At 27.6% G+C, this 12,710-nt stretch overlaps 1 protein-coding gene across 1 annotated transcript in view; it reads left to right on the top strand.

Moving 5' to 3' along the window:
* Nucleotides 1–1,375: 1,375 nt before the first annotated feature.
* The window catches only part of LOC126267571 (NADH-ubiquinone oxidoreductase chain 5-like), a 54,628-nt gene continuing 43,293 nt past the window's right edge, over nt 1,376–12,710 (top strand). Inside the window, exon 1 of the mRNA XM_049972875.1 lies at nt 1,376–2,215. Coding sequence (XP_049828832.1) covers nt 2,116–2,215 — 100 coding nt within the window. The 5' untranslated portion in view covers nt 1,376–2,115. The remainder of the gene's footprint in view (nt 2,216–12,710) is intronic.

A 12,710-nucleotide genomic window follows, 5' to 3' on the forward strand; every position in this document is an offset into this window, starting at 1 on the left:
GGTTGGTTCATTCTTTAATGTTTCTGTCGGGTTTTGTTTTTATAATTTGTGTTTATTCATATGCTGATTTGAATATAATTAGATATTATTTTGGTATTGATTATTTTTCTTTTAGTTTAATTTTACTTAGTTTTTGGATTTGTTCTTTAATAATCACTGCTAGAGGTTCAGTTTATTTAAGTTCATATCATTCTAATTTTTTTGTTTTTATTGTTTTGATTTTAATAATTATGCTTTATTGTTCATTTGCTAGATTAAGTCTTCTTTCTTTTTATATTTTTTTTGAGGCTAGATTAGTTCCTACTTTACTTTTAATTTTGGGTTGGGGTTATCAACCTGAGCGTTTGCAGGCTGGTGTTTATTTAATTTTTTATACTTTGGTTGCTAGATTACCTTTATTATTAGTTTTATTTAAGGTTTATGATTTTTCTAATACTTTATATTTTCCTTTATTGGTTGATTTTGGTTCTTATTATTTTATGTTTTATGTATTTATAATTTTGGCTTTTTTAGTTAAGATACCTATGTTTTTGGTTCATTTATGACTTCCTAAGGCTCATGTAGAGGCCCCTATTTCAGGTAGAATAATTCTTGCTGGTGTTTTATTAAAGTTAGGTGGTTATGGTATTTTTCGTGTTATAAAGGTTATTTCTTATTTGGGTTTAAAGTTTAATTATTTTTGATTGTCTTTAGGTTTATCTGGGGGTGTTATTGTAAGATTTATTTGTTTTCGTCAGGTTGATTTAAAGTCTTTAATTGCATATTCTTCTGTTGCTCATATAAGAATGGTTATTGGTGGATTGATGACTATGAATTGATGGGGTTGTGTAGGTTCTCTTTCTCTAATGGTTGGTCATGGTTTATGTTCTTCTGGTTTATTTTGTTTATCTAATATTATTTATGAACGTTTAGGTAGACAAAGATTATTAATTAACAAGGGTATAATTAATTTGATGCCAAGAATGGCTTTATGATGATTTCTTTTAAGATCATCAAATATGGCTGCTCCTCCTTCCTTAAATTTGGTAGGTGAAATTAGATTATTAAATAGAATTATATCTTGATCTTCTTTTAGATTCTTTGCTTTGATTTTTTTATCTTTTCTTAGAGCTGTTTATACTTTGTATATATATTCTTATTCTCAGCATGGGAATTATTATTCTGGTGTTTATACTTGTTCTCTTGGTTATTTTCGTGAATATCATCTTTTACTTTTACATTGATTGCCTTTAAATATTCTCTGTTTAAAGGGTGAATATTTCTTTGTTTAGTTTGCTTAAGTATTTTAATTAAAAATATTGTTTTGTGGAATCAATGATATGAAGTGTTTCATCTTAGGCTGTGAATTTATTTTCTATTTGTTCTTTGAGTTTTTTTTCTTTGTTTATTTCGAGAACTATAATTTTTATTTTAGGTATTTATTATTTAATAATTGATTATAGAGTTTTTGTTGAGTGAGAGCTTTTCAATTTAAATGGTTCTATAGTTGTTATAACTTTAATTTTGGATTGAATATCTCTTATTTTTATATCTTTTGTTATATATATTTCTTCTTTGGTTATTTATTATAGAGAGGATTATATATCTGGTGAAAAGAATATAAATCGTTTTATTATTATTGTTTTAATATTTATTCTTTCTATAGGTTTTTTAATTATTAGTCCTAATTTAATTAGAATTTTATTAGGTTGAGATGGTTTAGGTTTAGTTTCTTATTGTTTAGTTATTTATTATCAAAATGTAAAATCTTATAGTGCTGGTATATTAACTGCACTTTCTAATCGTATTGGTGATGTTGCTATTTTAATTTCTATTGCATGAATGTTAAATTTTGGTGGTTGAAATTATATTTATTATTATGATTTTATTTCTAATTCTTTTGAAATAAAGCTCATTACTATATTAATTGTTTTAGCAGCTATAACTAAGAGAGCTCAGATTCCTTTCTCTTCATGACTTCCTGCTGCTATAGCAGCTCCTACTCCTGTTTCTGCTTTAGTTCATTCTTCTACTCTTGTTACTGCTGGTGTTTATTTATTAATTCGTTTTAGACCAATATTGGATACTTATAATTGTGGTTGATTTTTACTTTTAATTGGTTGTATAACTATATTTATGGCTGGATTGGGCGCTAATTTTGAGTTTGATTTAAAGAAGATTATTGCTCTTTCTACTTTAAGACAACTTGGTTTAATAATAAGAATTTTGGCTATAGGTAATCCAAAGCTTGCATTTTTTCATTTATTGGCTCATGCTTTATTTAAGGCATTATTATTTATATGTGCAGGTTCAATAATTCATAATTTGAAGGATTCTCAGGATATTCGTTTTATAGGATCAATTGTTAATTTCATACCTTTAACTTCAGTTTGTTTTAATGTTTCTAGTTTATCTTTGTGTGGAATACCTTTTTTAGCGGGATTTTATTCAAAGGATTTAATTCTTGAGATGGTTTGTTTAAGATGAATTAATTGTTTAATTTTTTTTCTTTATTTTTTTTCTACTGGTTTAACTGCTTCTTATTCTTTTCGTTTGTTTTATTATTCAATATCTGGTGATAATAATTTTTATTCTAGATTTTCTTTTGATGATAAGGGTTATTATATTTCATTTGGAATAATTGGTCTATTGTTTGTTGCTGTTTTTGGTGGTAGTCTTTTATCTTGATTAATTTTTCCTATTCCTCATGTGATTGCTTTACCTTATTATTTAAAGTTTTTAACTATTACAGTTGTTATTTTAGGTGCTTATTTAGGTTATCTTATTTCTAATTTTGATTTTTCTCATAATTTATTTTCTTTAAGTATACTTTCTTTTGTTAGATTTGCTGGTTCTATATGATTTATACCTTTTCTTTCAACTAAGTTTATTAGATATATTCCTTTAAAAATAGGTTATTATTCATCTAAGTCATTTGATTATGGTTGAGGTGAATTACTTGGTGGTCAAGGTTTATATAGATTATTTATTTATTTAATTGGTTATATTCAAGGTTGATATGATTCTAATTTCCAGATTTATCTTTTAACTTTTATTTTTTGAATATTTATTTCGGTAATATTGTTTTTCGTTTACTTAAATAGCTTATAATTAGAGCGTGACACTGAAGATGTTAAGGAAGTATTTTTACTTTTAAGTATTTATAAATATAGATATATTATTTTTACAGTGAAAATGTAATGTTTTATTTAAACTATATAAATTTTAGAAATGTTAACGGAGTTTAACCGCTAATATAAAAAGTTAGCAGCTTTCATATTGGCTTTACATTTCCTTAATTGGAACTATTATAGTTCAATTATATTATTAACAGTAATACGCCTCTTTTTGGCTTCAATTAATAAGAATAAGGGTAGTACATACCAATCTTCCAGGTCGAAACTGACTGCAATATTTCGCTTCTTATTCTATTTAAGGTTGATTGATAATATCAATACTTTTTGAATGCAACCCAAATGTTATATTTAACTACAACCCTTTATTCTGCTCATTGTAATGCTCCTTGGTTTCATTCATGGTATAGTCCTCCTAATAGAACTAGAATAAAAAATATTGTTGATACTGTTCAGATTATAATGTCTGAAGTTTTAAAAATAATTACAATTGGTAGAATTAGTGCAATTTCTACATCAAAAATTAAAAAGATTACTGCGATTAGGAAGAATCGTATTGAGAATGGTATTCGTGCTGATCTTTTTGGATCAAACCCACATTCAAATGGTGATCTTTTCTCTCGATCATTAATTAATTTTTTTGATAGTGTTGTTGCCAGGATTATAACAATTATTGGAATAATAAATCTAATGAAAACTCTTGTTGATAGAATTAGAATTGTTTTTCTTGATTTATATCAAGCTTTCTGATTGGAAGTCAAATGTACTATTTATACTAGAAAAACAATTATCTACCTCATCAATAAATAGAGATATATAAGAATAATCATACTACGTCTACGAAGTGTCAGTATCATGCTGCTGCTTCAAATCCAAAGTGATGTCTTGGTGAAAATTGATTTATTGAGTGTCGAAGTAGACATGTTGATAAAAAGATTGTTCCAATAATTACGTGTAAACCATGGAATCCTGTTGCAACAAAGAATGTTGATCCATAAACTGCATCTGCAATGGTAAAAGGTGCTTCTCAATATTCATATGCTTGAAGTATTGTAAAGTATAGTCCTAATAACACTGTGAAGAATAATCCTTGTAGTGCTTGAGTATGATTAGATTCCATTAAACTATGATGTGCTCATGTTACTGTTACTCCTGATGCTAAAAGAATAGCTGTATTAAGTAATGGAATTTGTATAGGGTTAAAGGGTTGAATTCCTATTGGAGGTCATAGTATTCCTAGTTCAATTGTTGGTGCTAATCTTCTTCTAAAGAATGCTCAAAAAAAAGAAACGAAAAATAATACCTCTGATGCAATAAATAAAATTATTCCTCATCGTAATCCAATTGATACAAATCCTGTATGTAATCCTTGATATGTTCCTTCTCGTACTACATCTCGTCATCATTGAATTATAGTTAGTAGGGTAATTCCAAATCCAATTATGAATAAGTTAATATTAAATAGGTGGAATCATTTTGCTAGTCCTGATACTAGGACTATTGCTCCAATTGCTCCTGTTAATGGTCAAGGTCTATAGTCTACTAAGTGGAATGGGTGGTTTGAGTGAGTTGTTAACATAGGTTTAATATACTTCTCTAGAATATAGAGTTCTTAGAATTGAGAAAACATAGGCTAGAATTATTGCTACTGCTGATTCTAGAATTAATAGAAGTATTTGTCCAATAATTAGTAATGAGATTAAGTTTATTGCTATAGATGGTCCTGTGTTTCCTAATAAGGTTAATAATAAGTGTCCTGCAATTATATTTGCTGCCAACCGTACTGCTAATGTACCTGGTCAAATAACATTACTAATTGTTTCAATTTCTACTATAAATGATATTAATGCAGGCGGTGTACCTTGTGGTACAAGGTGTGTAAATATATGATTAGTATGGTTAATTCATCCAAATAATATAAATCTTAGCCATATAGGTAGGGCAATTGCAAATGTTAATGCTAAATGTCTTGTTCTAGTAAAAATATAAGGGAATAATCCTATGAAATTGTTAAATAATATTATAATAAAAATTGAGATGAAAATGAATGTGGTTCCATTAAATGATTTTGGTCCAAGAAGTGTTTTAAATTCATTATGTAAGGTTAAATTTAGTTTATTTCAGATAATGTTAATTCGTGATGGTGTAAGTCAAAATAGTGATGGGATTAATAATAGTCCTAGAAATGTTCTAGTTCAATTTAATGATAAATTAAAGATGTTAGTTGATGGGTCAAATGTTGAGAATAGATTTGTTATCATTTTCAATTTAAGTTTTTTATTTCAATTGTTCCTTTTTCTGCTCTTTTAATAAGGTTAGGTTTAAATGAGAAGAAGTTTATTTGATTAAACAAGATTAATGTAGCTGAAAATATAATGAATAGTGAGAATCATATAAGAGGGGATATTTGAGGGATTTGGATATAATTTCCCCATCAGAAGTAGTCGTTAATTTACTATTATTTGGTTTAAGAGACCATTACTTACTTTCAGTCATCTGATGAATTTCAAGGTGTACTAATTTTTTTAGTTACTTTAGATTGACACTCTAATGTTATTTATTTTAACTAACTCCTTAAATTATCTTAGATAATCACTTAATAAATAAATTTACTGAAGTTCTTTCAATTACAATTGGTATAAATCTGTGGTTTGCTCCACAGATTTCTGAGCATTGTCCAAAGAATAATCCAGGTCGATTTATTGTGAATGTTCCTTGATTTAACCGACCTGGCGTTGCATCAATTTTAACCCCTAATGCAGGAACTGCTCATGAGTGTAGAACATCTGATGCTCTTGTTAATACTCGTACTTCTGTATTTATTGGTAGGATTGTTCGGTTATCTACATCTAGTAGTCGGAATCCATCATTTTTAGGTCTTGTTCTGGTGTTATATAAGTGTCAAATTCTACGTCTATGAAGTCTGAATATTCATATCTTCAATATCATTGTCGTCCAATGGTTTTAATTGTAATTATTGCATCTACTGAATCATCAAGTAAATATAATAGTCGTAATGATGGAAGGGCAATAAAAATTAATGTAATTTCTGGTAAAGCTGTTCAGATTGTTTCAATTAAATGTCCATGAAGTATATTACGGTTAGTATAGGCAATAAATAATATATAACTTAGGGCATAACCTACAATTACTGTAATTAATAATAATACGACCATAGTATGATCATGAAAGAATGATAATTGCTCCATTAATGGTGAAGCTCCATCTTGAAGAGATAAATTTGATCATGTTGCCATTAATAAATATTTTCTAATAAAAGGTCAAACCTTTATTTGTAGAGCTTAAATCTACTGCACTAATCTGCCATATTAGAATCTAGAGATTAATGGTCATTCTGAGTAACTATGTTCTGCCGGAGGGTTATTTTGTAGTCATTCTGTTGATCTTCTTATGTTAGCTCTAAATATAATTGCTCGGTTTGTAATCATTCTTTCTCATATAATTACAATGAATATAATGATTCCTACAATAGAAATTGTAGACCCAATTCTTGATACTACGTTTCATGATGTATATGCGTCTGGGTAGTCAGAGTATCGTCGAGGTATTCCTGCTAATCCTAGGAAGTGTTGAGGGAAGAATGTTAAATTTACTCCAATGAATATAATTGTAAATTGGATTTTTAATCATGTATTATTTATAGTTAATCCTGTAAATAGTGGATATCATTGAATGACACCTCCTATAATTGCAAATACTGCTCCTATAGATAATACATAATGAAAGTGGGCTACTACATAATATGTATCATGTAATACAATATCAAGTGATGAATTTGCTAATACTAATCCTGTTAATCCACCAATTGTAAATAGGAAAATAAATCCTAGAGCTCATAATAATGGTGGATTGAACTTGAATTTAGTTCCATATAATGTAGCTAATCATCTAAATACCTTAAGTCCTGTAGGTACAGCAATAATTATTGTTGCTGATGTAAAATATGCTCGTGTGTCAACATCCATTCCTACTGTAAATATATGATGTGCTCATACAATAAATCCTATTAGTCCAATTGATAGTATAGCATAAATTATACCTAATGTTCCAAATGATTCAATTTTTCCTCTTTCTTGACATACAATATGTGAAATAATTCCGAACCCCGGTAGAATTAAAATATAAACTTCTGGGTGTCCAAAGAATCAAAATAGATGTTGATATAGAATTGGGTCACCCCCTCCTGCAGGGTCAAAGAATGATGTATTTAAATTTCGATCTGTTAATAATATAGTAATAGCTCCTGCTAAAACTGGAAGTGAAAGAAGGAGAAGTAATGCTGTAATAGCTACAGATCATACAAATAAAGGTGTTTGATCTAAAGTTATACTTTCTGATCGTATATTAATTGCTGTTGTAATGAAATTCACTGCACCAAGAATAGATGATACACCTGCTAAGTGCAGTGAAAAAATAGCTAGATCTACAGATGCACCCCCGTGTGCAATAGCTCCTGCTAGAGGAGGGTAAACTGTTCATCCTGTACCAGCACCATTATCTACTATAGAAGATGTAAGAAGAAGGGTTAGTGAAGGTGGTAGTAATCAAAAACTTATATTATTTATTCGTGGAAATGCTATATCTGGTGCACCAATTATTAGTGGAACAAGTCAATTACCAAATCCACCAATTATAATAGGTATTACTATAAAGAAAATTATTACGAATGCGTGAGCTGTAATAATAACATTATAAATCTGGTCATCCCCAATTAGAGATCCGGGTTGGCCAAGTTCAGCACGAATAAGTATTCTTATTGATGTTCCTACTATTCCTGCTCATGCTCCAAATATGAAGTATAAAGTACCAATGTCCTTATGGTTTGTTGAGAATAATCATTTTTGCGGTAAGATGGCTGAATTTTAGGTGGTAGACTGTAAATCTACTTATGAGATGTTTTCTCTCTTATCATATTTAGGTCTTATATTCAATTATGATTCTAGACTGCAATTCTAGAGGTGTAAAATTTTACTAAGGCCTAAAAGATTATTCTTTTAATTATAACTTTGAAGGTTATTAGTTTGATTAACTTAAGTCCTTAGTATAATGAAATTAAGGTTGATGTTGAAATCAATCCTATTGTTGAAATTATTACTGTTATAGGAAGAATGATTCTTGATTTTTGGGACTTTATCTTTATAGATCACGAATTTTCTGTGTATGATATAATTAGAGCTGAGAATCTAATACGTATATAGTAGTAGAGTGTAATTGTAGTTAATACAACTATAATAGTTATAATAGTTGTTATATTGTTTTCTATTAATGATTGTATTACAATTCATTTTGGTAAGAATCTAAAAGAAGATCAAGATATAATTCTATTTAATAATCTAATTTCACCTACCAAATTTAAAGAAGGAGGAGCAGCCATATTTGATGATCTTAAAAGAAATCATCATAAAGCCATTCTTGGCATCAAATTAATTATACCCTTGTTAATTAATAATCTTCGTCTACCTAAACGTTCATAAATAATATTAGATAAACAAAATAAACCAGAAGAACATAAACCATGACCAACCATTAGAGAAAGAGAACCTACACAACCTCATCAATTCATAGTCATCAATCCACCAATAACCATTCTTATATGAGCAACAGAAGAATATGCAATTAAAGACTTTAAATCAACCTGACGAAAACAAATAAATCTTACAATAACACCCCCAGATAAACCTAAAGACAATCAAAAATATTTAAACTTTAAACCCAAATAAGAAATAACCTTTATAACACGAAAAATACCATAACCACCTAACTTTAATAAAACACCAGCAAGAATTATTCTACCTGAAATAGGGGCCTCTACATGAGCCTTAGGAAGTTATAAATGAACCAAAAACATAGGTATCTTAACTAAAAAAGCCAAAATTATAAATACATAAAACATAAAATAATAAGAACCAAAATCAACCAATAAAGGAAAATATAAAGTATTAGAAAAATCATAAACCTTAAATAAAACTAATAATAAAGGTAATCTAGCAACCAAAGTATAAAAAATTAAATAAACACCAGCCTGCAAACGCTCAGGTTGATAACCCCAACTCAAAATTAAAAGTAAAGTAGGAACTAATGTAGCCTCAAAAAAAATATAAAAAGAAAGAAGACTTATTCTAGCAAATGAACAATAAAGCATAATTATTAAAATCAAAACCATAAAAACAAAAAAATTAGAATGATATGAACTTAAATAAACTGAACCTCTAGCAGTGATTATTAAAGAACAAATCCAAAAACTAAGTAAAATTAAACTAAAAGAAAAATAATCAATACCAAAATAATATCTAATTATATTCAAATCAGCATATGAATAAACACAAATTATAAAAACAAAACCCGACAGAAACATTAAAGAATGAACCAACCATCAACAATTATTTAATAAACAAAGAGGGATCAAAAAAATAGTTATAAATAAATACTTTAACATAAAGATAAACCAAAAGTATTAAAAAAATCATTACCATCAGAACGAATTATTGAAACTAAAATAGAAAGACCTAAAGCACCCTCACAAACAGAAAAAACTAAAAAAATAACAGGAAAAAAATAATCATAATCAAACTCAATAAGAAAAACAATAACTAACATAAATAAAGAAAGAACAATATATTCTAATCTCAAAAAAACCATTAATAAATGTTTACGTTTAGAAGAAAAAACATAAACACCAGCAAAATAAATCAATAAAGAAGTAAAAATAGAGAATACAAACATTAGTTTTAATAGTTTAAAAAAAACGCCGGTCTTGTAAACCGGAAATAAGTCCAGCCCCCACTTTTAAAACTTCAGAGGTGGAAAAGCTTCCATCATCGGTCCCCAAAACCGGTATTTTAAATAAACTAACCCCTGAAATGATCAAAATAATAATTATATCATTATCAAATGTAATAAATATTAATTTTATTAAATTAAGACACCCAATATCAATAATGCTTTTTATTATCCTTCAAACCTTCCTAGTTGGATTAATAACAGGAACAATAATAGAAAGATATTGATTATCATATATTTTATTTTTAACATTTCTTGGTGGTATACTAGTATTATTTATTTACATTACAAGAATTGCGTCAAACGAAATATTTCAGCCTAAATCAATCACTATAATTATTACATTAATAATGTGAGTATTTATCATATTAATATTAATTATTCTAGATATATCTATATTTATAGACTTTTTCAAAAACACCGAAACTATAAATATTGATAATTCAATCAATTATCAAGAAATAACAATATCTTTAGAAAAATTATATAATAGACCAACATTCATTATTACAATAATAATAATAATTTATTTATTTTTAGCACTACTAGCAGTTGTTAAAATCACCAATATTAATCAGGGACCTATTCGTAAAATAAGATAATTACTAATGAATAAACCCTTACGATTAAGACATCCTTTAATTAAAATTATTAATAACTCTTTAATTGACTTACCTGCCCCAACAAATATTTCATTTTGATGAAATTTTTGATCCCTATTAGGGTTATGTTTGGTAATTCAAATCGTAACTGGACTATTTTTAGCTACACATTATACATCAAATATTGAAATAGCATTCAGTAGTGTAGTACACATCTGCCGAGACGTAAATAATGGTTGAATTATCCGAACCTTACACGCAAATGGAGCATCTATATTTTTTATTTGTATTTACTTACATGTAGGACGGGGAATTTACTATGGATCTTATATATATATACATACCTGAATAATTGGTACAGTGATTTTATTTTTAGTTATAGCAACTGCATTTATAGGATATGTCTTACCCTGAGGCCAAATATCTTTTTGAGGTGCAACAGTAATTACTAATTTATTATCAGCAATCCCATACTTAGGAACAGATTTAGTCCAATGAGTATGAGGAGGATTCGCTGTTGATAATGCAACATTAAATCGATTCTTCACATTCCATTTTGTATTACCATTTATTATTGCTGCTATAGCAGCAATTCATTTATTTTTTCTTCACCAAACAGGATCTAATAATCCTCTTGGACTAAATGGAGATATTGAAAAAATTCCATTCCATCCATACTTTAGCTTTAAGGATTCTATTACATTTGTAATAATAACATCATTATTAATTATACTATGTTTAATTAATCCTTACCTATTAGGAGATCCAGATAACTTTGTACCTGCCAACCCATTAGTAACACCAGTTCACATTCAACCAGAATGATATTTCCTATTTGCATATGCAATTCTACGATCTATCCCTAATAAGTTAGGAGGTGTTATTGCATTATTTTTATCAATTAGAATCTTAATAATTTTACCATTTTATAATAAAACACCATTCCGAGGCATTCAATTTTACCCTATTAATCAAATTTTATTCTGAATTATAGTAGTTGTTGTATGCTTACTAACGTGAATTGGTAAACGACCTGTTGAAGAACCTTATATTATAACAGGTCAAATCTTAACAATTATTTACTTCACATATTTCTTAATTAATGTCCATGTCGCAAACGCATGAGATAAATTAATTAAGGAATAAAGTTAATTAGCTTAGGAAAAGCATATGTTTTGAAAACATAAAATTATAAGTTTAACTCTTCTATTAACTTTTCTCAAAAAATTTCACTAAACAAATGAGATAAATAAAATCTTTAAACCAACAAAGAAAATAAAAAAATTCAAAGATAAAGGTAAAAAACTTTTTCAAGCTAAGTACATTAATTTATCATAACGGAACCGTGGTAATGTTCCACGAACCCAAATAAAACCAAAAGATATAATAGCAAGCTTAATAAAAAATATAAAAGAATAAAAATCCCCGCCCAAAAAAATTAAAGCCAATAACATTCTTATGAAGACAATTCTAGTATATTCAGCTAAAAAAATTAAAGTAAAACCACCCGCACCATACTCAATATTAAATCCTGAAACTAACTCAGATTCCCCTTCAGCAAAATCAAAAGGAGTACGATTAGTTTCAGCTAAGCAAGAAGCAAAACAAGCTAAAGCTAAAGGAAAAGAAATAATAATAAATCAACAATAAAGCTGATAGTTTATAAAATCAAACATATTAAAACTACCAATTAAAATAATTAAAGACAATAAAATTAAAGCTAAACTAACTTCATAAGAAATTGTTTGAGCAACAGAACGAAGAGAACCTAATAATGAATAATTTGAATTAGAAGATCAACCAGCAATTATAACAGTATAAACACCTAATCTAGTACAACATAAAAAAAATAAAAATCCATAAGAAAAAGAATACATATAAGTTAAATAAGGAAAAATTACTCAAACGGCTAAAGAAATCATTAAATTAAAAACAGGGGAAAATAATAAAGTAGGTAATTAGATATAATAGGAATTGGCTGCTCCTTACAAATTAACTTAATAGAATCTCTAAATGGCTGAGGAATTCCAACAAAACCTACCTTATTTGGACCCTTTCGAATCTGAATATAACCTACAACCTTACGCTCTAATAAAGTTAAAAAGGCAACACTAATTAAAACACAAATAACCAATAAAAGAAAATTCAAAATAAATATAAATAAATCATAAAGTATCAATACTATTTGTAGAAA

This window comes from Schistocerca gregaria, chromosome 4, assembly GCF_023897955.1.
Source record: "Schistocerca gregaria isolate iqSchGreg1 chromosome 4, iqSchGreg1.2, whole genome shotgun sequence".
In the NCBI taxonomy this organism is placed as follows: Eukaryota; Metazoa; Arthropoda; class Insecta; order Orthoptera; family Acrididae; genus Schistocerca; species Schistocerca gregaria.